Source organism: Hydractinia symbiolongicarpus, chromosome 14 (genome assembly GCF_029227915.1).
Source record: "Hydractinia symbiolongicarpus strain clone_291-10 chromosome 14, HSymV2.1, whole genome shotgun sequence".
Taxonomy (NCBI): domain Eukaryota; kingdom Metazoa; phylum Cnidaria; class Hydrozoa; order Anthoathecata; family Hydractiniidae; genus Hydractinia; species Hydractinia symbiolongicarpus.
The window spans coordinates 6935697-6962627 of record NC_079888.1 but is presented as its reverse complement, the minus strand read 5'-3'; the positions used below and the strand labels follow the sequence as shown (position 1 = coordinate 6962627).

Sequence of the window (26931 nt, the reverse complement as noted above, 5' to 3'; positions counted from 1 at the left end):
ACTTCACTTCTTCTACTTAAACTTGAATTTTTTGATCCATACCAACTTCGTACAACTTAAAAAACTGTGTACGAGGTTGGGCCTACTTCACTTCTTCTACTTAAACTTGAATTTTTTGATCCATACCAACTTCGTACAACTTAAAAAACTGTGTACGAGGTTGGGCCTACTTCACTTCTTCTACTTAAACTTGAATTTTTTGATCCATACCAACTTCGTACAACTTAAAAAACTGTGTACGAGGTTGGGCCTACTTCACTTCTTCTACTTAACTTGAATTTTTTTTTATCCATACCAACTTCGTACAACTTAAAAAACTGTGTACGAGGTTGGGCCTACTTCACTTCTTCTACTTAACTTGAATTTTTTTTTATCCATACCAACTTCGTACAACTTAAAAAACTGTGTACGAGGTTGGGCCTACTTCACTTCTTCTACTTAACTTGAATTTTTTTTTATCCATACCAACTCCGTACAACTTAAAACACCAAGAAACAGATGAAGACTACTATATATTATCATTTATGGTCTTTACATCGCTTTTTTTATTTACTCTATCAATAATTTCCACCAACAAAAACTGAATGCGGTTTAAGGATAATCTCCCTACATCGAATTCGCACGGGTACTTCATCCGAATGTAATTGGTGATGACTCCAGTTGGCTCTGCAATGTTCGAATGACGCATCAGTTTTTGATAAAATTGAGGATGTTTTTTCGCCAGTATTTCGTTATAAAATGCTTGATACTTGCTACCAGAACGTTTAATCAAAAGTAGTGGATTTACTTCAGGCAGCTTCGATTGTTGTACCAGGTAGTCCAGGGTACCGTTTTTGTATAATAATGGCAATAACTCTCTCCTCCATTGCCTCTCCCTTTCTTCTTCGTCTTCTACTTCTTTCTCTATTAAAGGTAAGTAATCGTTGTATAACTATCTCATTATTATTATGAAATTGTTTGCGATCAGGCTTATAATTAATTTTTAAATACCTGCTTCTCTTTGTTGTTGACGCTGCTGGAAATCTGGAATATAAGTTAAAAAAGAAAACTGATAGTACATGTTAATTATACAATTTTGTGTAGGAACTCAGGGAAGCTTTACTGACCTTTTTTTGCAATATGTAAACATAGATCGCAAAACCAGTCCCCTAAGGGTTTTACAGCCAATTTGGAGCATTTAAAATGACACCAGACAAGACAGCGATCGCATGCAATTGATCTTCCTTTTCCAATTTTTCGTCTGCAATGACTGCATTTCCACAAAGGCGCATGTTTTTTCTCCTGTATCGTTGCTGCCATTTTGCTGTATGCTTTTTTGGAGCAGAAATCCCTAACTAGCGTTATATCAACCAACTCATCCACCACAGTTTCTGGCACCTCAGACGGAGATCTCAGATTATCCAATTGGACCGAGCTGTTTCCATACACAGATTCTTTAGCAATTTCAATTTGCGTAAAACATGATAATATGAAGATAGATTTTTCTTCATCATTCATATCTTTAAACGCAACTGGTTCAGCACCGTCCTCTGATTCGTCGGCCATTACAGTAGCTATTTTTATATAAAAAAAGGATATAATGAAATTGTCGTCTGTTTTTGTAGTTTATCTCTGTTTGCGGAAAAAAATGTCTTACCAGTTTCGGGTAACTGTATGTTATCGTTTTGGCTACTTTCAAGCTCGTCCGTTGGTGCTGTTGGTGCTAAAATTAAAAAAAAGGATATAGTAGGTATAAATTGTACTAAAAATAAATGTAATCCTTTCAAAAATATTGATATTAGGATAGATACCTTTCATATCTGCGAGTTGTTGTGTCGCAAGGAACAAGCAATATGTTGGGGTATAACCCGGAAAACATTCTTTGAGTGAAGTTTTTCCTAAAACATCCAACATACCATCATAGAATAACCATACGCCATTGAACCTGATTTTTGCGGTGTAATGCGATCCCTTCCATAGTGTGATTGCAACCAACTCATATCTTAAAAAAAATTACGTGGTTAAAGGATATATCAATATAGGTCTCATTCTATAAATGTTCAGAAGGCCTCTTTCAAAGTTAAAAAACATCCAAACCGAACTTAAGATATTTTTTGGCCTCGATAATACCTATTTCCTTGATTTGTGGAAAACCGAATGTGTAATTGTTCGGGAATGGTAGCCATGTCTATTGGGTCAATATCGCCTGCAACATCAACAACTAATAGTTGAGGAAGCTTTTTAAAAAATCGGGCCTTGTATTTTCTGTTTCCATTACAATATCTGTTCTTTATCCTATGGAAACAATAACATAATTAAAAAAATTAATAACTTTTAACATCGAATACGAACATATTGGCGTACTATATACCCTGTTGTTATGTTTTCGTCGACGAAAGAAAACTCGTCAGATATGTTCTGATTTACTTTCTTTCCACAAACTGACGTTGTTGCTTCAAGAAACCACTTTTGGACATCATGGACAAATGAACTTTTCACCGTTGCCGAAGGAAATGTGTTGAAGCAGGCTCTCGATTGTTTCATGCTACAATGCGGACTGTTGCAAGCTGACTCCACAATATGTTCCATGAATGGCGCAACGAAGTTTTTTATTATACATTCGTATTCTGCGCCAAAAAATGACAAGCATTGGTTGGTTGGTGTTATTCTTCGATAAATAGCAGTATGAAGTTTAGCAGCTTCATAAGCACCGTTTTTCACAAACGTAAAAAGCTGTTGTATGTTTTTGTCGGTAACTTCATCTGTTATACTTGGTCTCGTTACTATAACTGCTTTTAACACTGCCATCCACGTATCTAAAGCGCAAGTGTTATGGAATGTGATCGTTTCGTTCTCGTATTTAATTGAACCACCAAAGTTAGGTAGAAGTTGACGTAACTTGCTTCCGTCTGAGTGTAGTATCTGGTTTTCCTCAGATATGTTGTCGTTGTGCATGCCGCGATTCACACATGTTGAATAGTCACCTTGATGACAACGTGAAGTGCAATCCAGTGATGCCAAAAAACATTTGCACTGCTTGTTCTTACATTGTCCTTTTCGACATCTGCAAAATACTGTTGGAAATTTGTTGATTTTCCGAACAGCTTCTGACAAAGATATTTCATCAACCGAAGGATACTTACATCTTACTGGTTGAGGGTACAGCTGCAACGCGGATGCCGTGTAACGCCGTTGAATTGTGCCTTCACTACAGAGGAGTTTATATGTTGGTTGGTTACCACCTGATTTGTGTACAATCACACATGGCAATCTTTTTAAATCCGAAGATGTTCTAAGACCTTTTGGAATTGTCAAAGAAACATTATCCCCTTCCAGGAAATCAGCAACTTTAATTCTTTTTCCATTGCTGTACTTTCTACGCATCATTTCTGCGTTTCTTACACCCTCCTCCACAACATTTTGTCTGAGTTTTTGTCTTTTCGGACATGTTGTTTCAAACTCATCTTCCGAACAATCCGATAATTTTCTTGTACTTGGGTGCTTTAAAAAATCCACAGTTTCAGCATTTTCAAAATCTTGTGCACCATTTTCTTCCATTTCTTCTATGATATCTTGAACAATATCCTCTTCCACTGACCGTACACTTGAAGAAATTTGACCCAAACCATTTGGCTTCTGGCCAAAAACAATTTCGTAAGGTGTTTTTTTTACACTCCTCACCATTGAAGCATTCATGATAACTAAAACAGAAGTAATAGCGTGAATAAAATAGCTGCAAGATTCAAGAAAAGTTATTTGGGAACACGGCATAATAAGACTATCGTGACATATAAATATAATTCTTGACCCCAGAGAGAGCTCTTTGAGATGAATTTGAAGATATTTGGGGACGAGAATGATATATAACTACATTTACATTGAATCTCTGGAAGCCACTCTGACCACGTTGAAGTTTGGGACTCTTTTTCTCTTGCACTAATCATCACTTGGATGGTGTTATTTCCTTGTTCAACCAGACCTTGAGATTGCGAGTGGCGCGGTTTCCCATGAACAAATGACACCTCACCCGGCCATATCACGGCTACAGCATCCATTACGTGATTGATAAATTCGGCACCGTTATCAGAGTGCAAAATTTTTGGTAACCCAAAAGTCGCTAAAAAACTTCTAAAAAAGTTTGAAGCAAATTCATTTGCTGATTTCCCTTTCATTGGAAATAATATCCTGAATTTGCTAAAATGGTCCACGACATGGCCAATGTAGTTGTAATCGGCATCTGGTTTGGATAACATAGCAATCAGATCGATCTAAAGAAAGACATGTATAATGTAACAAAAAAACTACTAACTAGCACAAACAAAGTGAAAAAGTATTAAAAATACCTGTACACGCTGTAAGAATCCTGTAGTGATAATCGGCTTCAATGGAGCTTTCTTTATTTGACTGGATTTCAGACAGCAAGTTGTGCAAAGCTTTATATAAGCACCAACAGCGTCTCTAGTAACGTTATCATAGGTGCGTGCTATCTAAAATTGTTAGCAATTAAAAATCAGTGACACACCCATATTCCGTGGACTCTTACTTTCAAACGAGGTTTGTTCGAAGAATCTAATACCTTTTCAAACGTTTTATGAACCCCTTGGTGACCAACTTCTTGGCGGTGTACTCTATTGATAATGTGAAACATCTGTCGGTCTGTTGCTACGCGACGATATTTTCCCAGAGGAGAATCGCCCTAAAATGCCGTAAAATTATTTGAGTTGGCAATTTTATAAACCTTCTTTCTTAAGAACTTAAGCTCATAAGAACATCTAGACCGAAGCTATCCAAAAATTGAGAACACCATATGACCATGCCGAGCCTGAAACAAAATTTCTTAAAAGTAGAAATGTTTATAAAAAAAATAATTGTGACTTTAGTTTTTCCAAAATTAGATATATATAAAAATGTTCTTACATCGGGAAATGGAGAGCACAAAACATCCGATATACCAAGTGTAGGATAACTCATCACTTGGAATTTTTTTCTTCGCAATTTTCTTTTCATAGCACGTGGAACGTTGTCTATTCTTCCACATAGAAAATCTACCATTGTTTTATAAGTCTGTTCGGGCATTATTACGGAATTCCGTTTAGTCCTTTCAACTTCCAACCATTCCTGAAATTTTTCTTCCATGTATCTCTTTTCAGTCTCCATTGTGCTGAACATAAAAACACGCGTTAAAAGTTTCAATGTAAATTTAAAATGTGCGTTCGAAAAAGCACTCAAAAAGGATTCGAAATTTACCTACCTTTTCCTTTATCGAAATAACTTAAAAGGTTAGAAAAAATAATATTGAAATTTTTTGTGTTCTTCTCCGTTCTCACTCAATTATTAACAAAACTATGTTTACAAAAACAGTTTCGTACAAGCCACGCAAAGGCACTGGGGACAAGGGTGATTTACAGGTTTTTCGCACGAAAATTCAATATAGCATTAGAATTCAAAGGTCACTACCATAAGGTTAATAAAAGAAATCAATAACAATATCATACCTGATATAACCTTATTTGAATCAAAGAGATCAAATTTATACTTACGAGCACTAGTACCATTTTTCAAAAACATCATTGTTTATTCCCTGTTAATATAAAACAAAGTATAAATATATATATACATATTAGCATTTTTCCAAAGAGGCATCCAAATCGTAAAACAAATGTCTTTTTTTGCAAATGACTTAAAAGAAAAAAAGATATTTCAAAAAAGTTATTATTTTATTATAAAAGTTTCATTTTTTGACGATATTCGCCGCTGTACGAAGATGGTCAGTTTTGTACGAGGATGGTCACTCTCAGCGCTACGGCAAAAAAGCCCAACTTCGTACAATGAATGACATCGTACGGAACAGCACATTGCTTTCCTTGAGATCTTTTATGTTTTTTCTTCGTATTCCCCTCCGACATTTTGTTTACAAAAAAGTTTAGCACCGCTTGTCTCGTTTTCAATACGAGGCATACTATTGCGCAATAATTTATGAAAAGGTCTATTGGACGAAATTAAGTTAGTTAAAAATTTCAACATTTTTAGAGATTTCCCAGTAATTTTTTTTTCGGCTAATAAAAATGCGTGAAATTCATCACGTGGTATAAACATTGATGGAAATTGTGAAAAGCATTGCATTTAAGATGGTGGCTGTTATGAATTAAAACTTTCATGCCCGTGAAAAATATCTCCAAAAAATTTTCTTGTCTGGGAGCTAGGAAATTAATTCAAACCGTTATAAAACACACAAAAGTGATAAACTTTATTAATATTCTTTTTTCCCCTTTGCTATGCTAAAATGACAAAACTTTATTATTTATAAGTTTCCTTTGCAGTTTTTCCTGCTTGCGTTCTCTTTCGTCTTCTCTTCCTTTAGAAAATAAAATTTGAACGCCGTTCGATTTCCAATTTCAATTTGCATTTTTCGCGCCAAAAAGCCTTTAGCCTCAGGCAGAACTAACCGCATCTCTAACAGTAGTATAACGCCCCAAATAATGATGTTTCGTGTCTGCTGATACTTTCCTTTGCTTATTCATACAGTGCGAATAATTATGTGCAATACGAGATACAATATCGAAAGAATCAGTTTTCTTTTCTGACTTCGAAATTAAAAAAAGAAACAACAGGCGCTGGGAACGAGGTGGATCGTTTGTGATTGTTACATCTTCTCCGCTACTGGAAGTAAGTCATGTGTAACGGGTGTAAAAATTGTCTACCTGCTGTAGAGTGGAAAAAGAGAAATCGACATTTATTTAATCTGTGATGTAATTAAAAATTGTCATAAATAAAAAAGTGACTAAAAAACTATTTATTCACAATGGACAAAAAATAAAGAAAAAAATTTCTACACAGAAAAGTGGGCAACACACATAAGCACGCTAAAAACAAAACGACATTTGTCTCACTGAGTCGAATTAGACTTAACCACCCCAAATTTATACCTAGACGTGTTGGGTTGAAAGTTGGGTGGGAGAGTTTAAATTACCTACAAAATGAACATACATTATTAACCCGATTAAAAGTTCTCAAAATACTCGAAGAATTATTATTTCGTTTTTAATAACGCTTGGAAGCGAGGCTGATAATCAAACATAAAACAAAGACTAAAATAAAGACAGCTAATATCTCTTACATTAGCCTAAAAATATAACGAGTGTCGTTTTTCGTGAAACGTTTACATGGGGCTGAAAATCCTATTCAGGGCGTGCTGAGATTTTATATCTAGACTTTTAGTTTAAACAGTACACAAAAACCAACTGCAATAATAAAAAATATAATATATAGCTATAAAAATATTTAAAATTTCTTAAAAACAAAAGTTTTACTTTAAATAAATTTGACTTATCTCCCATTCACAGACTACTCAACATATGTACACAAAAACATTTGTCTGATGTCTTGAAACTAAATCCAAAGGCTCGCTCCAATTCGACCGCATTTTTCGCTATCGTGCAGAAAGCTAACAATTTGTTTGTTAGCACGTTCACACTTTTAAAATTAGAGATTTCGTCTAAGTGCGCATGCGCTAACAAAAAAACTCGTTAGCTTCTTGCGCGATAGCGGAAAATGCTGTCGAATGGAACGTGCCTCAACAGATGAAATGTTCTCTCGTTTTTTTCCAAAGCAATTTTTTGATTTTGCACTAAAATTTAAAACAATTTGTAAATTTCCCTGGAACTAGGTTGTAGAAAAAATTTGTTGAAATTAGCCAATATATTCAATGCGGGTAACCATTAATATGCACATTAACATGCTAAATTTCTGATATTTACAAAAAATTTGAACGAAGTGTGTGGATGAATATGGTCATAATTACCAAACTGTTTCAGGAAGATGAGTCTTCATTCAAAAAATGTTTAAGAGCGACCACGGCTTTGTATAAATAATCATACTGTGTCTAGAATAAAATAAAAGAACATTATTAGCGTGGTGTGGATAATTTAAGTATGATAAAGTGACCACAGAGTAGAAACAAAGTTGTAGCATGGTTAATATGGCCATAGAGCAGAAACAAGTTACGGACCTCGTTATATATCATGCAGGGTCTTTGGGCAGTTAACATACGAACAACGGAAAATACATCGATGATTTTTTTACTATCTTCAATTTGTTCTTTTAAGTTAAACAGGGCACAAATTAATCCAGATCGGCCAATACCACACCTAAAAATATAAAAATACAATTTCCTGATTTATGGAGAATTGCCGACGTGTTAACAAAAAACCTTGACCTTGCCGACGTGGTTTTTCTTTAAGCTAGATGTAAGTTAAAGTTATAAACAAATACTTCTCTCTTAATTTAACTGTTGTTCATATACGAAAGCATGAGATCGCAAAACAAAATGTAAATTGTCGACGTAAAACAAATGGCATGCACGTCGACAATTTTTTTGCTGACGTGACATAAATGGAATTAAAAAAGGCTAGACAAATTATAGTTACTGTATTTAAATACAACCTCGCAAAATAAAACAAAATAAAATACGTACACTAGAAAAAGTAAACTGAAAAGTTACCTGCAGTGTATAACAATCGGTGAAGTCGGTTTTGGAAGACTTCCTTTACATTCTAACACGTCCATCATCAACTCAAAGAGAAAAGCAGTTCTTGGAAAGAAATCGTGAGCCCAATTGTAAAAGTGATAATGATAAATTTGACGTTCACTTATATGCTAAAAACAAAATGGGAAGTCACATACACCATCTGTCTTTCACACTCAAAAATGTGTTTTTTAAAGCGCAAGGTGTTTGTTTATAAAAGATCAATAACATTCCAGCAAGAAATAACCACAAAATGGGAAGTCACATACACCAACCAGTACCATGAAATGGTATTTCTGTCTTTCACACTTAAAAACGTGTTTAACCGCATTAAATAGCCTGCATTTGCATACACGCCCAATCCTAATAAGCCCGCAGCCTACTACCAGGATCATCTTACTATCAATAAAACGCTGTCGCAAGACACTTCTCGTATTTTTAAACACTATTTCGAAATCACAAAAAAAGAACTTACAGAATCTTCTGCATGTTTCACATTCAATGTTCTTCTAACGTAATTGTTCATAGCTTTCTCGTCGACGAGAACGATATCAATTTTACCAAAACTCATTTTCTCCTTCAGCTTGGCTGGCATGTAGGCAAAATAATCATCCTGAAACGTTAAAAGGATGTGTGAATTAGTTTTACATGTAACATTAAATCGCACTCAAAATAAGTTGCCATATTATAACAATAACAAAACAATAACAAAACGTATCTGTTACCTCATTCATTTCTTCGAATGTTAACAAGTTGATAATAATTTGCGCATTATTTTCCCATGTCATTCTCCAAAAGTCTTCTATCGTATATTTCAACGGTGTTTGTGTGACAATATACGCTCTCTTTGAGCAGTAACTCTGAAAGAAAATTGCATCACTATTACAAAACCTTTATCTAGAGAGGAGGGATTTCTTAGGTAAGAAAGGAAGGAGCTTTTAGTATAGGAAGGAGCGAGTACTCAGTTGGGGGAGGATGGAACTCTCAGTTAGGGAGGAGGGAGCTCTCAGTTGAGGGAGAAGGAAGCTCTCAGTTGAGGGAGGAGGAAACTTTCAGCGGAGGGAGGAGGGAACTATCAGTAGAGGAAAGAGAGAACTCTCAGTTGAGGGAGGAGGAAGCTCTCAGTTGAGGGAGGAGGAAACTTTCAGCGGAGGGAGGAGGGAACTATCAGTTGAGGAAAGAGAGAACTCTCAGTTGAGGGAGGAGGAAGCTCTCAATTGTGGGAGAAGGGAGTACTCGGTTGAGGGAGGATGGAACCCTCAGTTGAGAGAGAAGGGACTTCTCAGTTGGGATACGTAACTACTCGGCTAGATAGCTGCTGGACACATCAACCCTATTCTTACAAGACGAACACAAAGGAACTTACATCAACAAACGAAGCGTTTATATAATCAGACCCTTCTATTGCAGCCTTCATCAACAAATGAACGCGAGTGGAATCCACTAAAGTAGAAACATAAAAATGTAAAAAAAAGAACAAAATAACCGTAACAATAGAAAACCTTAAAAAAATATTTACAACATATAAACTTTTCAAAAAAAATTTACCTGGTAGAATACTTTGCTCTCTATTTTTAGGGCGGTTACATGGGCGTTGGCCAGCTGATTGTAAATGCGATGCTGTGGTGAACTGGTCATGCAACTGAATAAAAAAAGCAGTGTCGTTATATAAAAAATAGTTGCTTGCTTGTTATGGGACCTACTCAACTCATCAAAAAAAATAAGTACAGTATAATTTGGTTTTTACCATTTAGGTTAAAGACTCAATCTTCTCTCCCAATTGTATGCTTCTTGTAGAAACATTTGATAGATTGTTTAACTGTTTCGTTAAATTATCAACTGTCTTGTTAGTCTATGAAGTCATTGAACTACGCCTTGGCAAGTGTTGGTGTAGCAAAGATCAAGTGGTATAGAATGACAGCCGATTAGCTATAGACTGATAATCAAAGCTCACATAAGGAGAGGATGACAATTGACTGACACGCACTTACTGAATTTTTTGTAACAAATGACACTATTATGTTTATTATATTAAATGTATTCTTATTTTCGCACGTGATGATTCTACACGTGAATTTTGCAAATTCGGGGCAAAATAGGAAAATTGAGATTCGCGAAAATTAATCGAATCGGTTTCGTTGAAGTTTGGAAATTATCCATGTAAAAATAACAACGAATATGGTTACTTTCCACTCGTGCATAACACACTTTCGATTTCCGGAAATCAATGCACACAAATCGTCCTACCTGCCACTCTCTTTTTAACTTTGTGACAACTTCTTCATCCGCACACCAATAATCTTGATTTAAAACCATCTCTAAATCCATGAGAGGTATCATCGTCTGACCAGCACGCGCATAATCCAACAAAACGTCATGAATAAAGATGTATTGACACTGTGAAAGAGAAATAGGGTTGTTAATTTTATGACAAAAAACTTTAACAGATAATAGAGCTATTATCTAAGCATATAAGACAAATACATCGCAGCTACTTTTAGTTAAATGTGAGTGCACAGTCGATTCTTTCCAATCTCATGGCGAAAATTTGAATTAGATTCTTGAGTTTTATAAAAACTATTGGTTCAAACTGAGGAATAGAAACGAAAAAAACTACTAATTCTACATTTACAGCAACTCTGGCATCTCAGTTAGGTGGATCTTGTTATGCTTGCCTCTCATGCACCTTTCCTTCTTACAGTCTTGTTAGGTACACATTGTTAAAACAAGCGAAATAATCAAAACATTTAACATTCCATGGTGATGAAATGGCCAGTTTAACGTTTTCTCGTAAAACTACTCGAGGTTGAATCACAGAGACAAATTTAGAGCCTTGATGTTTTGTTACAATTACTCTAAGAAACTTTTAAAGTTCGTGGCAGTTTCTGCGGTTTCGATAAAAATATATAAGCAAACAAATTTCATGAAAAATTACCTCTTGTTGAACAAGATAACTACGCTGCTGACGAATATTTTTCAAAAAATTATATATTTCTATATCCTGTCGATGGTCTAATCGTCTCATTTGGGCATCGAGAACAGCGAATGTACCTGTTCTCCCAACCCCTGCACTAAAAAGTAAGATGTCATGTAATCTTAAACATCAAAACCACCATATTGCTTTTTTGTTATTAAACGAAAAGCAGAATTCAAAACTTTAAGTCTAATTTAAAAAATCAATTCTGCACAACAACAAAATACAATTCATGATGGACGACCAAACAATGATCAAATACACTGACAAAATAACACAAAAACATGCGCTTTTGCTAATAAAATAGTAAAAAAACAACAGTAACAACATCAACAGAGCCCATAACGTTTACAACAACAACAAAAAACAACAAAAAACAACAACAACAACAAAAATTACAACAACAACGTGAACAACAACGACAACAACAAACAACAACAAAAAACAACAACAAAAACAACAGCAAAAGTAACAACAACAACCACAACAAAAAACAACAACAAGCAACAACAACACCCACAACAAAAAACCAACAACAAAATCACAGCAACAACAAACAAACAAACTTGCATCTACCTGCAGTGTAGTATAGGAGGTGCAGGGGAATCATCTGCATGTTCCCTTGTTCTTAATATAAATGATAAAATAGAAGTGCGTTCTCGCGGCACGCCAAAATCTGGCCACTCTGTGTAATGATACTGCCATATTGTGCGTGGCTCGCCCTCTGATGTGAGTAGGCCAGATGGCAGGGTAATAGCTTTTTTAACTACAGAGAACTCCCGCACAACGTAAGTAGCGTATTGTTGTGTTGATTCCAGAGTAACATCGAATCCTTTATAAGATGCAAATCTCTCTGATGGCCAATACTGGTCGCACTTTATCTACAAATTATATATATATGTCAATTACACGTAAGCTAAAAGTCACTTTATTAAAAGTTACATTTTAATAATTATGTCGCAGGAATAACATTACAAAATATGCCTATGCTTCAACTAAATTAAATATGCAAAACAAAAAACGAGACTTAGATCCTATAACGTTAGAAAAAAAAACTGCATAATACACACCCTCCCTCTCTCCACCAGGTTTGTTAGCATTACAATGATACGACTATTATTCTCCCAAACCATTCGCCAAAAATCAGATATTGTATGATTTAATGGGGCTTGAGTAGCGATATAAGCTGAAGTTTTGTGATAGCCGTCCACAAAATTTGCATTGATGTAATTCGAGCCAGGAACACCGTCAAGTGACATTAGACGAACACGTGTTTGATCATCTAAAAAAAGAAAAAAGACATTAAGAAAAAAAAATAATTTAGAATATTTATAATCATTATTATTTTTTCTAAGTATTTATACAGGACAGGCAATTCAGTATTTAAAATAATTAGCATGTCCACACACAGTAAGCTAACATTTGACTCACGGACAGACAGACTGACGGCCATAGGAAATTTTTATCAGCTCAAAATAACATGAAAATTTTGAAGGAACTGGAATGTTAGCTTTGACATTTACCATGCTTTGCAAGGAATAGTATCCCCCCCCTTTATTGACAGATTACACAACTTTTTTACTAATTCTGCAGTTCCGTCAGCCTCTCTTTCTGTGACAGGAAAAGTCAATTAGATTTTTCCTATTTTCTTTTAAAGCGTGTATGAAAAAACTATATTCTTTATTTTTAAAAACTTTTGTTTATTTTTTAATTAAATGGAACAAATCATGTGATAAAATGAACGTTAGCTATTGTATTTTAAATTAAATTTACTGCAACACGTGTAGAATTACAGGGTGTGGAATTGCTTTGCTGTAAATTACAGGTAAAGTAAATAAAAATTTTTTCAGTACCTTTTTATTAAAATTTCAACAACAAACTGTTTTGTGATAAAGGCAGTAAATTTTAAAAAGTTTTAAATGAACATTTCTCTGATTTAAATAATTAGTTAATATAATTTAATATGGAAAAAATGAAAAATTCATGAAATATGCAGATATAAGTACTTGTTCCAACAATCAATTCGAAGACACTCACAGGCTGCAATATCACGGTAACGATTTTTTGATGTGTTCTCAGCAGCGTGCGCAGAATGAAAAGTACGATCTGGACGATTTGGGCCCAAAGACTAGAATAAAAATTGAGGATAATATAAAAGGTGACACAAAATATGACGTTTGACAGGTGGTCGAAGTTCTACTTACTGCATACTCTTCTGAGAAGAGATAATCCGAATTTGCATGCATATCTTTTACGTGTGCTTCGAGCTGTTTTAAAGTCATTGGTCCACGTTTAGTCTCTAAATTTAAAGTGAATAAAATGCAAAATACCCCAAAATACTCAATTTTTAAATCTATTTTCATGAATTAAATTACTAGTGCCAAAATTTTCACTGAGTTTATCACCAACAAACACTTTGCTCAATTCTCTTTCTTTGTATCAGTCCTATAATAGACATATTTAATAAACAGAGCGAGTGACACGAAAGTTTCTTTATCAAAATATTTTCCCTATCATCACTCACACTGACAATTATTTAGCGAATTCGACAGGTCGATCATCTGTTCATCACCTTTTGTTTAAAAAAATCATTAAACAAAATTGAGAATAACTAATTCCGTTCATACCAATCGTTTTAAGGCTTTGACGCAAAGACAAAGGGACTCCTCCAGCCTTATCTCCATAAAACGTTGGTTTGAAAGTAACATCACACAAGCCATGACGTCGACAATACAACACAGCAGCGATGATCACAAGGATAAGAAGTATCAACATGGTGACAGTAATGGCGATGAGAAGCGCTTTACTTGTCTCTTTCACTGGGGGTACATATTTTACTATGAAAACAAAATAAGAACATTAAAACTAACAAAAATACAATTTGGTTTCTAAGAACGTCCATGGTTGTTGTGCAACAGTTGTTACACAAATGATAAAATTTGTCTTGCAACATTTCCCTGTAGCTTTTCATTGATTAGTTTGTGTATCATGGCAACCACTAAAGCATCGGTTTCCTCCCGACAGCTTTATATACCATATTTTTTTATTCTTTTTAATCAATACACTGACTTAAGTATTGTATTTCTTATAGCTTTATACTACAATTTCTCACATTATATTTCGCACAAGGTAAACACCTTTAATTCCCAATATAAAAATCGATTAAAAAAAATGTTGATAATATATGGTATTATTCAAAAAAGAATTAATAAATTAATTGAAACGGGGTGACTACAAGAATGGTACAGTGCTAAAAAAACAATACATACCAGTGGCAAAAGTATCACTGATTTCATCGCCAGCAAATACTTTCCCGATTTCCTCTCTCTTTATTTGTCCTCTCACAGAAACAACATAGCGGCTACTTTCTGTCAGATCTTTTATAATTGCTGTTTTAGTTTCTACTTGCATCCTTTCAATATTAGAATGACCTATAAAAGCAAGACAAATGTAATCTTTATATTAATCATAAGATTAAGAATTTATATGAGCAGCAGTATCTCGAGTTTACAATTGTGCTACAGTATTTTGTCAATAAAAAAAAGATATTAGCAATACTTCTATATTATAATACCCGTATACGTCTGTCTGTCTGTCACGCAAAATGGTAGCTTAGCTGCGCAATAGCGAGAAGCACGCAATGCGGTATAAAAAGTACGAGCGAACCCGTGGATTTTCCACGGGCTAACGACTAGTTTTTATTAAATTTTCATCCAGGCTATTTTGTGTGCATAAATTCAACATTCATACCTGTTTTAGTATACACAAAATATTGCACTACTTGCAGGACGTGTTTTTGAACATGATTGGTTTAATTCCCTACTATTTTTACTTTGTGTGAAACAAACAAACAAAACAATAAATATAGAAAATTTGACTAAAAAAGTCAAAATTAATAAAATGTCTGCAAAATACTGCAAATCCAAAAAAAGTATCAAAATATTTAATGACTCACCTTTTTTTCGATATTCAACAAGGTATGAATGTACAACAGAATCATCGGCTGGTGGTTCCCATTTTATCGAAAGACTACTATGAGATGAACTAGTCTTCACCAAATCCTTTGGTGGAGATGGAACTAAATTTGAATGATGTAATTAATTCTTTTATATTAAAATGCAATCAATAATCAAGTTTAGGATCTTTTTTCACACATATTCTTATTTTCATAAAATTAAAACAATTGAAGTAGTGTGGCAGATTTATTATTGAGGCTGATAAGAAAAATGATTTCCCTAACCAGAAAACTCATTTTCCAACATGATGGTGAATATTAAATATTTTAACACTGGCTAAGGAATGAAAAATGCTCTATAAATGATTATAAATGTATTTCCCCACAATAAAATATCTACGCATAAAAAATATTTACACATACCATCTTGGTAGGTTGTAATCTCAACGGTCGATGTGCTTGATTTCTCGTAACCAGGATTAATGGTATATACACTAATCTCATATTGTGTATTGCCAGACAAGTTGGTTAATGTGTAAATAAAATCATTATTCGTATCACGACGATAACGGGAGGTAGAAGAAAAGTTACTTTGATATCCAGTATCATTTTTGAAATCTTGATCCTTTCCATCCTTTGTTTTCCATTTGTAACTTATCTTAAAATATAACAAGGGTATTAAAAAAGGTGTTGTATGAGAAAACATTGAGTTTGTAAAAAAAACTAGACATACCCAATAGTATACGATAAGTGAGTTCAACTTGTCTGGACGCTGCCATACAACTTTAATTTCTATTTTTTTATTTGCACCATTTGTTGCTTTTAATTTTTTAACTGCAGTTGACGCTAAACATAAGATATTCAACTTAGTTAAATTTCTACCATACTGTATAAACTCTACCTAACTTCTTTAACCCCATTCATAATGGGCTATTTGAACTCTGGAAGATGCTGAGTCACCTCCCTGCTCTGTAATTTCAAAAGTTGTTGTTTAGGAGACATGAAACATACCACAAGTGTTGCCCAGTGTTTATGCAACAACTTGGTCAAAAAAATTGCTGATGACAACATTTTTGCTAATGACATCATCAAATTTCCTGAAGTGGGTAAAAATTAGCTTAAATTTAAAATTTTTAAAATATATGTATATATTGCTTTGTATTTAGTCACACTGATAAGGCAAACAAAAAATAATGTATCGATATATAGTGAGAATTCCCCTAAAGCTTATAAAATATCACTTAACTTGAAAAAATTGGTTGCAATGGCAACACTTCGGCATATTTTTTAAAACAATTTTCTAGAAAATTGAAGCTAAACAAAAGTTAGGGAAGGGAAGAGGGGGTGTGAATCGGCAGCATTATACTTTTTGAATTTTGTGTATCAAGATAAACAATTCAGCATAACCAGGACTTATTTGTTTTGCAGAAGCAGAATGTTTAAGGCCAAGAAAAAACAGTTAAAACAAAACAAAACAATTAAAAAACATTTATTTTAGGGGGTTTTCAGATGATATTTTAGAAGACTTTTGTGGTTTTTTGTGGTTGTGACTTTTTATCACATCAAACATAAAAAACAAGGTACAACTTACAAAAGAAGTGTCAGCGTAAACAATTCTAGGAGATTCTAGGAGGACACATTTTTGGCCAAATTTTATGTTAGTTAGGTGCTATTATGTTTAGGCAAACAAAACAGTAATTTTAATTTTATGCTAAGAAAGGAAGTAATATGAAATGAACTTTTTTAAAGTAAAAGCTTTGATAAGAAATGCTACATAGGTTCGTAAAATAGATAAACCTACAACCAAATATCAAGACAATGGCAATTTTTACTGTAAATTTACAAAACTGGAAATAAGCATCAATTCATCCACAATGGGTAGGTTCGATAAGTAGTGTTTAAACTGCACCTGCTAATACGTCTGATGTCTAAAACAATCCACATTAGAAAAATGGCCATGCTGATGACAGCGACATTTAACACATTTTATGAATTTGTATGTAACCTAATAGAAACCCTAAGTTCAAATTGCAGGAACAAAGATCTATAAAATTACTTGTGCAGACAAACTGGCTTTTTTTAATATATTTTGAGGGTTATCACTCAAATTTGAGGAGATTCAAGGACTTTCAATGAGAATTTGCCACCTTGTTTAACGATAAAAATTATTGCTGTAGTACAGAAGTATATATAGCATTTCTATGCATTTTGAAAATAAAAACACGAGACAGGTTGGAAAATTAAGATTGATAGGATTTGGGAAATTATTAAAAAGTCTACTTTCAGAGGAGTTTAAGGAGTTTTTTTAGGACTTTAAAATTGAGGAGAATCAAGGATTTTTAAGGAGGCATGACAACCCTGATTTTGTGGGGGAGGGAGGTGTAGAAAGAAGAAATAAATTGTTTTAGGCCCAGACTACTAAAGGCTATTAGCTAAACACAGGATTAAAAAATGCTGTATATTTACCAGTCATTGATGTTTTGACCAATTTTGAAGCAAGGTTACTGCATGTAATGTTATCAATGCAAGTTTGTGCAGTGAGCGTGTAATTACTAAACGGACGTAAACTCTTCATAATAAAGGAACTTTCTTTAACTTTAACTTCTGCACAAGACTGTTTTTGGTTTTTCATAAGATTGTCAACATTGTCTGTTTTTCCACTCAAAAATAATTTCCAACAGAAACGTGTAAATGATATACTTATATTAGATAAGTGTGCACCATGTTGGAACGTCATGCTTATTTCGTATGGTGATACTTTTGTCGATAAAATATTTGTTGGTTTAGATGGCCGTTCTATAAGAAAAAAATGTTTCAAAGTCATAAAAATCTCTTAACCGATAAAAAAAAAGTCTTATTGGATGGATTCATCTACAGGCTGCCAACTAGTATAACAATACTGTATTAGTTATATGACAGCAAGAATTAAAAAAATAAGAATTAGGAACTACAAGATAATGAAAATGGGCGAATATTTCTGCCCTATTCAGGTAGCCTTTTATATTACTGTTGTTTCTGTTTATCATAGCAACATAACTGTTAATAAAAAGTACTCAAATTTAAACAAGAAAGTAATAAAACCAATCCAAAAGCAGCATAATTACCCTGTCGAAGAGTACGAACTGTCACATTCACTTTTTCACTACAATATCTTGAATTGCATGCTTTAAGTTTGTAAGTATACGTATGAAATGGTTGTAAATTTTTGTGATTAAAATATTCTTTCATTAGTGGTAAAGTAGCTATTAAGATATTAGTCCCATTGAATATTTCCAAAGTATAGTTTTTTAAATTAGAACTTCCTGACTGCTGTAAAGTCCAATTTAACATAATGCTTTTTTCTTCAGGGGTAGCTTTAAACTTCCCTGGTAGACTTGGTCGTGGGTCTAAACAATAATGTAAAGGATAGGAACAATAAAACTTTGCATCAAAACAAACACATGCATAAAAATATTTTATTAGAATATGAGATGCGGTAGACACTTAAAGTTAAAATTTTTCAAATTTTTTTTCACGGATGTAACTTTAACGCTAAGCTTCCAGTAAGTTTTAGGAAAAGTATACTAAAAAGTGTTATTTTGGTGGAATAAAACAAGGAAAATGTATTTCTTTATAACAATATCCTTGATCTTGCTCCGAATATGAGTCACAAATTAAATTTAATTTTAAACAACCACACTCTGTATTAAGATTAAAGACCTTAAAGTATTAGAAATATAATTTTATTATTATACTATTATTAGCAAATCAGTTATACAAAACTTTAACCCGCAAAATTTTTAAATACTGTGAAGTTATACAGTTTTACTTTTTCTTTTACATGCTGCTTTTTTAATATTTATTTTTCTATTGTCGTATTTCTTTTTGTTTGTTTAACTTACTTTAATTTATACTGAAAATGATTCGACTCATTAATTATTAACAAGGTTAAAATTCTAATGCTACACTTTTGCACAGGAACCAAATAAAAACATTTTCAAGCCTTTTTTTCTCGAAACAAGAAAACAATTTTTTTAATACAATTACACGTCTGGCTACAAATTCTTGTTTTTTTTTATTTCGAAATTTAAATAATTATCGAGGTATCGCCTAATGATTCATCAAACGAGGTAAATTCGTGGATTTATGTAGAATGCATTATAACTTGAGAAGGAATAATTTTTTTAAAAAGATGTAGTAAGATATTATAGAGCTGAATAAGAGCAATACTACAATGTATTTTTAAACGAAAATAAAATTGATGGAGGGGAGTTACCAAAGTTTTAACATGGAAGGGCCTTTTTTTGGTTGGAAATTTTGTTTGGAATTTTTTTTTCTTTATTCCAGTTTTTTTCCACAAATTTATTTTCTTATATACTTGTGGGGAATTTATCAATGTTTAATAATATATAAAAATGTTTTTAAAAAAGGGACATGTTAAGGAGATATTTCTAATATAATAAACATGTTTCAAAAGGGTCATCCTTAAACCTCTTTTGTTAGTACATACCAAGTACTTGCACAGAGATGGATTTGCGGTCAATTCCATTATTATGACAGGTTGTTTGGCTGTTATTGGCTGTGCAAGTGAAAACATAAACTTGAATAGTATTTAAAACAACTGTTAACATGGCTCCTTTTTGCGTTTCAGTAAATGTTCCATTCCAGGAAAGTACACCAGAGGGTCGCCACATTGACACAGTACATAAAACTTCCAATGTTTCTTCTTGAAACTTTTTAAAAGAAATAGTATTAGTTGCGAGAGTAACATTCGGACATCCTAAAAAGAAAAGAGATAAATTTAAATAGAACAATGTATCTCCATTTATTAATATATGTTTAAAAACGATAAACAAACACTTAGTAGTAGAAATATTTGATCAGACAATATTCACCATCACATGGGAAAGGTTAAGGACAAAATGAAAACACAGAGTATAAATGAGTAAGCATGTATAATAAAAAATTCCTACTAAATTTTCGTAAGCTGAAACGATTTGCAAATTTATCATGTATATACCCCAACCTATTAGTTTTTCCTTTGGAATAAGTACCTCCATTAAATCTAAATTCAAAATCATTAACCCCAATTAGTATTAAGGGGAAGGGGGGGGGGAGGGGTCACACTATGTTTCTTTAGGAGATTAATAATGTGGGCCTGATATACAAAAAGAAACATTTTTAATGAGAGGATTATGGCATTTTGGAAAGAAAAACATAATTTGGAATTTTGGAATGTCAGCAAACATGTGTCTATGCAGCGCAAATATTAAAAGCAGGCCTCGTCAGGAATGGTGAGCGATCGCACGCGCACACACCTACGCACACCATGTTTGAATGTTCCTGTGCGATCTTCGCACACCAAAAAAAAAAAAACACTAATTACCTCAGTCATGCACTAATCACAAACCAAAATAACTAATATTCTGTTCAATGAAGGTGTAGGGGAATAGTATATGTAGGGAAGCATAATTTATTTTGACTATTTATTTAATTTTCTATTTTTTTAAAGATTTCTTTTCTTCCTAAATTGAATTGGAATTTGTGTGGCTTTTGAAATAAAATTTTTTAAATGACAAGAAAAAGAAACAGGTATGTTGCAAAATATACAAGCAAAACATGCATGCTAATATTTAGACGAATAAGTTGTAATTATTTATTTTTAAGAGTTATGCAGCAAGAATTTGTTGTTTCGAAAATTATACAGAATGTACTAATGTTGTTTTGAAAGTTATACAGCAAGTTATACTTGCGCTGTTTAGAAATTGATAGCAAGTTATTCTCCTCCCACTTGAAATTATTTTTATAAATTATTTTTATAAAAAATTCAGTGTTATTTTAATGTTTTTTGTGGAGTCTTATAAGAAAATCTAAATGTAAGTACAAAATCTTTATACAGACTAGAGTTTAGTTGATAATATTCAAAAGTCTTTCGGAGCATTAAAATTACATTTTTAAATTCACAACGAAGGAGGGCGTTACAATAACCGTATCCCACCCTGTTTATATTATTTTTCATGAATGGTATTGTCGGAAAGCCTTGCTGTGTTAAACATGTATACATTTTTTATAATGGAGAAGGGTGTTAGACGAAAACTTTCTTTCCTGTCTATTTTAGCAAAAGCAACAAATTTTTTATAAATCGTCATAAAAATTTAGGACTTTTGTTTAACCACGTATAAAACTACTTTTATGATTACAAAGTTGGCGTCTAATATTTTTCGCTTGCAGCTCTTTCTTTGTTTAAGTTAAAAAATACTCTTAACATATAAATTTTTTACGAAAATAATGAAACAGATCGCACATTTTAGTTTCGTCGCAACAAATTACCTGTTTATTAAAATATGGCAAAATTATTGTTGCTGTATGCGAGTTCTATGATTACTCGAGAAAAAATGGAACAAAAATGAGCATATGCCATCGTACACCATTGAAAATTATGCTGTGCAAACATTCCATGCCTCAAAATGATTGAAAAGTATTATTTGCACGCCAGCATTTTTCTTCCTGACGCGGCTTGTTACGTGTCTGGGTGTTACATTTTTCTGTTGCTTAGGGGTTGCTAGGCTAAATTTCAAATACAGGAAAAAAATTGTTAACAAATTTAAAAAAAAAAAAAGAAAGGAAATAACTTACCAATCACATCTACAGAAAATGAACGATCCTTTCTACGTTGATTGTTTGTTAAAACGACATATCCCACATATTCACCTTGGTCTGCTAATGATGTAACTTTCAATGTTACTGATATACCATTTTGTGAAGATTGTACGTTAAATGTATTGTTGTTGTATGCAAATTTGCTCACCACAACTTTTAAGTTGAAAAATGTTGTATCCTCTTTTTTAATTTCAAGTCCTTTTATGTTTTGTTCACTATTTAAAATCCGGAGATCAAAAGTCACTGGATTGGGGGCAGTAACAGTTATACTCTTATGTTCAGGTTTTGGTGTAGTAGTAGTTGTGGTTGTAGTAGGTGTGGTTGTAGTAGGTGTCGTAGTGGTTGTGATAAAAGGTGATTGTGTTGTTTCCACAGGAGCAGCAACAGTGGTTTCATTAATTGCAAATGACACTTGGAAAACTAAAACGTAATTTTTAAAGGGAGATATTAAATTAAGATTAGGGTAAATGTCTTTGGATTAACAAATTAACATTGTCGTAAGACGGATAAAAATTAAAAAATAAACAAAATGAACATACTTACCATTTATAACCAATATGATACAATAGATAAAACAACAGGATAGAATCATCCTCTGACAGGTCAGTTAAACTGTCTTAATTATTTCTGCTTTACCATGGGTTCAATGTAAGTGATTTGAATTTTCGTAATAATTTTTTATTGTGCTTAGATTAATAAAACAGAAAAACATAAAATACTGATAGTATATTAACTTGATACTTAGGTGGCAGAACCCTTTTTTAGCTGTCAATACAGCTGCATTACTCACTCAGTGTTTTATGTATATATGTCAATTTTATTATTTTACAACCCTGATGTGAGAGCTTTTAAATGTTTTACTGAGCATTTTGCTTTTTCATGATACTGTTTTGATGATCTTTAAGCGGTCAAGACAAAGGTATAACTTTTTCTGATTCCATTGTAGATCTCATTGTAAGACTTTTTGAAACAATATACAGGGAAGTTTTTACACCCTACACTCTGTTTGCGAGAGTTTTAAAACAATCTACGATCTAAAGTTATGTTATTGCTTTCTACAATTGATTTTGATGGTGTTTTCGCTTTCTGTATGATCCAGTTTAGTAGTTTTGTGACCAAGAATGCTATAGTAAAGATATTTACATAATTTTTTGGTAATTAGATTTCTTTAGAAATTGGCAATGTGTTATAAACATTGTTTTGTTATATTAGAAGTGATTTGCACTGAAGCGAATTAAACAATGTGTTGTGATGAATTAATTTTAATTTTCTTGAAACATTTAGGAAATATTCAAAAGAGAGATTTGAATTAAATTGAAACGTATTTGAAACGATTTATTTGTTAAAATTAAATTTAAAATTTGTTTCAAAATCATATATATAGAGGTCGTTTGAAATAAAATATTAGGCGACTCTAACTTAATTAGTTGTTCTACAGGCTCAACCGACCCTAATTTTCACGAAAACGAAAAAATAATAATATCAAGCAAAAAAGTTTTGAAGAAAAAGAAATAAAAAAAAAAAATCTCATCCCGTCTCGTAAAATATAATGAGCATAGAAGAAAATCAAGATGTTATTTTTTGTTGGTTAATGTCAATCTACAATTATACTAAACAAAGTGAATCAATAACGTTACTTAGACCACCATTGGTAAGGCCACTTGCAGTTGATTCTTTGTTCATGGTAATTTGTTGCGATAAACTAAAATGCGCATTGAGATAATTTTGTATATAATCAGAAAAATAGTTATGTGGTTAAACAGAAGTTTAAGTTTTTCTGTGATTTTAACAAAAATTTAGCTACTTTTGCTATAGTTATAATACAAGTGAATAACTAAACAGATTATTATATTGTTTAAAATTACGCTAGCTAAAATGTAATACTGCAAGTTGATACCATTAAGGAAAAATAACAAAAACAAGGTAGATTTTGCTTGTCGTGACACCCTCCTTCGTTATGAATTTTAAAAAATTTTAATGCTGCAAAAGACTTCAAATATTGTCAACTAAACTATAGTCTGTAAAAAGATTTTTCACTTAAATTTAGATTTTCTCATATGACTGCAAAAAACATTAAAAACAACATTTTTTTTATGAAAATAACTTGTTTTTTTCATTATTCTAAGTGGGAAAAGATTACCTTGCTGTATAAATTTCGAAACAACAAAGTATATTCTAATAACTTTCAAAACAGCACAAGAATAATTCTTGTTGTAGAGACAAATTATTATTTTTCCTTCGCAACTAAAGATATAAACTTCGTACGTTATGTGAAAATACATAGAATAAAATGCCTCCTCCGTTGTAATTTTTGTTGTTGTTGGTGTTGTTGTTGCGACCATACATTCTCAATAAAGTTATTTTTATTTCGCTGATCGACTGACTGTAAGCTACTATCAACTTTGCGCGTAGAACAAGTAATTAAGTTGGAGTCGCCTATACAAATTAAAACATTACTTTTGAAATTCTTGACCTGGTTTGATGTAGCAAAAAGTGAATATATGCCCTTGAACTAAGCTGGATTTTGGATTTTTATTAGGTTTTGGAGCAATGCTTCAAGATGATCATCCAAATTGATCATCTTCATCAACCAGCATGCCGTCCTATAAGAGTACAAAAGGGGACACACATCATCAAAATCTCATCTTTCCAAACAGCAAGCCATATGTAAAACTGTTAGCCTTCTACTTGCTGATTAGGGGTTCATCTGGAATTGTAGACAGAAAACTATCTAAGCAGCTTCTTAACACTGAAACATCGCATTTCTTACATTTTCTTATTTCCTTTGGCAAGCAATTTTATAATTTTGCCCAATGAAGTGGCAGTAGGGAAGCTCTCAGAATATGAAGGGTGCTAGGTAAGGTGTGGTTGTAGGGTGCTAATAAACCTTTACTACCCAGGTGTGGGTTAATAGATACTTCTATTCTGTTGTAACGAAGGTTTGAAACCAAGCCTTTAAATGATTTTCGAAACATAGATAATCGTTGAGCACTTAAAATATGAGTGCGAGTACAATGTGAGCAAAATTAAAATCATATTACTTGCATGTTTGGCAAAACGTACTCTCAATGAATATTATTATTTTAACCATAAGTGTACTCACATAAGTTTTTTAAAGTACAACCTTGTGTTTCTTAACACGACGTAATCGCTTTTAACATATTTTTTATGTAATTTTTTTGGAGAGATAAACCTATAAAAAAATTAATTTTAAAATTGTTTCAAATTGTTAAATTATAAAACAGACTTTTTGTGAATCAAAGACAAAAAATATATTTCTGCATTAATGCAGGCCTCTTAATAAAGAAAATAGTAGCAATGGGTTAAACGCATACATTAATATAACTGCAAAAAGAGATCACATATATACACATATATTAATATTTCCATGCTCTCTCCATAAAACAATCCAGACCAACGTTTTTCCTTTTGTCTTATGCTAATCTAATCTATAGCTTCACAATAACATTAAGCACATTGAAATGATTTACTTCTAGTAATAGAGCAGAATGATAAGTATCTTTTCTAGGTGTTATTTCACAACCTAGTGGCCGGGACTTAATTATTAATTGCAATTGCAACTATTTCCCTCCCATTGCTACAATTTATTTTATCATACACACTGTGATTGCTAAAATATATAAGGATAACAAAATTATATAAACATTAGAAAAGAAAACTTGAATATACAGGCAACAGAGTAATACAGACTGTTGTCTGAGTTGTAAAAGGATGATGGTTGCATGTGGCAATTGAGCTATAGTTAGATATCATGCTGACATTGTGTCTGCAGAAAAAAATCCTGCAAGTGATTTAATATAACAAAAGTAGCAAAGGTATTTTAAAGAAGTAAAGGTACAAGGCAGAAAAAGTTAAAAATTATAATTTAAAGAACTAAATTAAAAATAAAATGTTTTGAATTTTCCTTTAATAAAAAAATTGAAAGAGATGGCTGCAAATAAAATACAAAAATTTTCCTGTTTTTTAATGTGTCTAGGATAAGAAAAAGAAAATTTTCCTTAGATTAAAGGTAAGTTTAAAACGAGGGTATCAATTTGCCAAACAAACACAAGGTTTCACTCAAAAAAACTGCATATTATTTTAAAAATTAAAAAACACTCTTTTGTTGTAGTAAAACACCAATGTTTTATCTTAGAACCCTATGGAAACCGTCAAGCCTCCTAAGTATCTTGAAAGTCATGCACATAAAACTTTGACAACAAATTTAATGGCCTAAAAACAAACATAATACTGCAATGGTTAACAAACATACTATGCTGAAAGGTTTTAGAGTGCTCAAAAAGGTTTTGATACAATTTTCTTGGTAAAAAATATAGTTAATAAAGTCACATAGTTCTGTGATACTTTGAATGTTGTCTTTTTTGTGGCCAAGTCGTCCAAGCTCGCCCTATAGTTAGCACCTTTGTAGTGTAAAACAAATGAATTTTTAAGTTTGTTTTAAAACTTGGCATCTTTACCCTCAAAATTATTTTATATTTAAAAGGAATACCATGTAGGAATTCCAGCTATATACTGTTGCAGGCAGATAGTTGTATGTATTTCTTTCTTAAAAAGTAGTTGCCTCATTAAATTGATGGACAGTTTTCCACTCTGACAGAAGAAGTTATAAAAAAGCTAGCTTGCTTTGCCAACTAGCTAGCTAGCTATATATATTACATATTTGTATAAATTTAAAAACAATTATTTTAATAACAAAGGAACAATATTTACAACAACAACAAATAAAAAAAAGGTGTTACAGCTGAACATGGAAGAAAGGAAAGATAAAGGAGAAGATCTTGAGAGGAATGTTGACCCCAAAATGTGTGAAGTAGTGAAGTAACATCAATGATGGAGAGT

General features: G+C 32.6%; 2 protein-coding genes across 3 annotated transcripts; both read right to left on the bottom strand.

Moving 5' to 3' along the window:
- Positions 1 to 258: 258 nt before the first annotated feature.
- LOC130625442 (uncharacterized) lies at positions 259 to 5562 on the bottom strand. Of its 2 annotated transcripts, XM_057440541.1 has the most exons (12): positions 5520 to 5562; positions 4897 to 5140; positions 4556 to 4675; positions 4323 to 4466; positions 3857 to 4247; positions 2351 to 3680; positions 2110 to 2274; positions 1791 to 1981; positions 1637 to 1702; positions 1107 to 1553; positions 991 to 1023; positions 259 to 903 (listed from the first exon to the last, which is right to left on the bottom strand). In XM_057440541.1, the coding sequence occupies exons 2-12, from the start codon at positions 5134 to 5136 to the stop codon at positions 509 to 511; spliced, it is 3522 nt and encodes a 1173-aa protein (XP_057296524.1). In that variant the 5' UTR covers positions 5137 to 5140; positions 5520 to 5562; the 3' UTR covers positions 259 to 508. The 2 variants fall into 2 exon arrangements, with proteins under 2 accessions (XP_057296524.1, XP_057296523.1); XM_057440540.1 differs by lacking the exon at positions 5520 to 5562 and having other exon boundaries at positions 260 to 903; positions 4897 to 5495.
- A 34-nt stretch (positions 5563 to 5596) lies between these two features.
- LOC130625439 (receptor-type tyrosine-protein phosphatase F-like) lies at positions 5597 to 23694 on the bottom strand. The gene is made up of 24 exons (XM_057440538.1): positions 22615 to 23694; positions 22048 to 22491; positions 19922 to 20191; positions 18537 to 18818; positions 17899 to 18228; positions 16166 to 16278; positions 15856 to 16090; positions 15433 to 15555; positions 14747 to 14908; positions 14105 to 14314; positions 13682 to 13776; positions 13515 to 13605; positions 12548 to 12759; positions 12054 to 12358; positions 11439 to 11574; positions 10751 to 10900; positions 10052 to 10145; positions 9870 to 9946; positions 9229 to 9363; positions 8979 to 9116; positions 8480 to 8634; positions 7988 to 8126; positions 7781 to 7861; positions 5597 to 7606 (listed from the first exon to the last, which is right to left on the bottom strand). The coding sequence occupies exons 1-23, from the start codon at positions 22661 to 22663 to the stop codon at positions 7790 to 7792; spliced, it is 4017 nt and encodes a 1338-aa protein (XP_057296521.1). The 5' UTR covers positions 22664 to 23694; the 3' UTR covers positions 5597 to 7606; positions 7781 to 7789.
- Between the last annotated feature and the right edge of the window lie 3237 nt (positions 23695 to 26931).

Coding starts and splice junctions, on each gene's coding strand:
- LOC130625442 (XM_057440540.1), bottom strand. CDS start 5,148: ATGTTCAGCACAATGGAGACTGAAAAGAGATACATGGAAGAAAAATTT. Junction 2,275..2,350: donor GACGAAAACATAACAACAGG/GTATATAGTACG, acceptor TTGTTTCCATAG/GATAAAGAACAGATATTGTA. Junction 904..990: donor TCAACAACAAAGAGAAGCAG/GTATTTAAAAAT, acceptor TACCTTTAATAG/AGAAAGAAGTAGAAGACGAA.
- LOC130625439 (XM_057440538.1), bottom strand. CDS start 22,663: ATGATTCTATCCTGTTGTTTTATCTATTGTATCATATTGGTTATAAAT. Junction 16,279..17,898: donor GGTCAAAACATCAATGACTG/GTAAATATACAG, acceptor TCTTATGTTTAG/CGTCAACTGCAGTTAAAAAA. Junction 13,777..14,104: donor TCAAAGCCTTAAAACGATTG/GTATGAACGGAA, acceptor CTTTAAATTTAG/AGACTAAACGTGGACCAATG.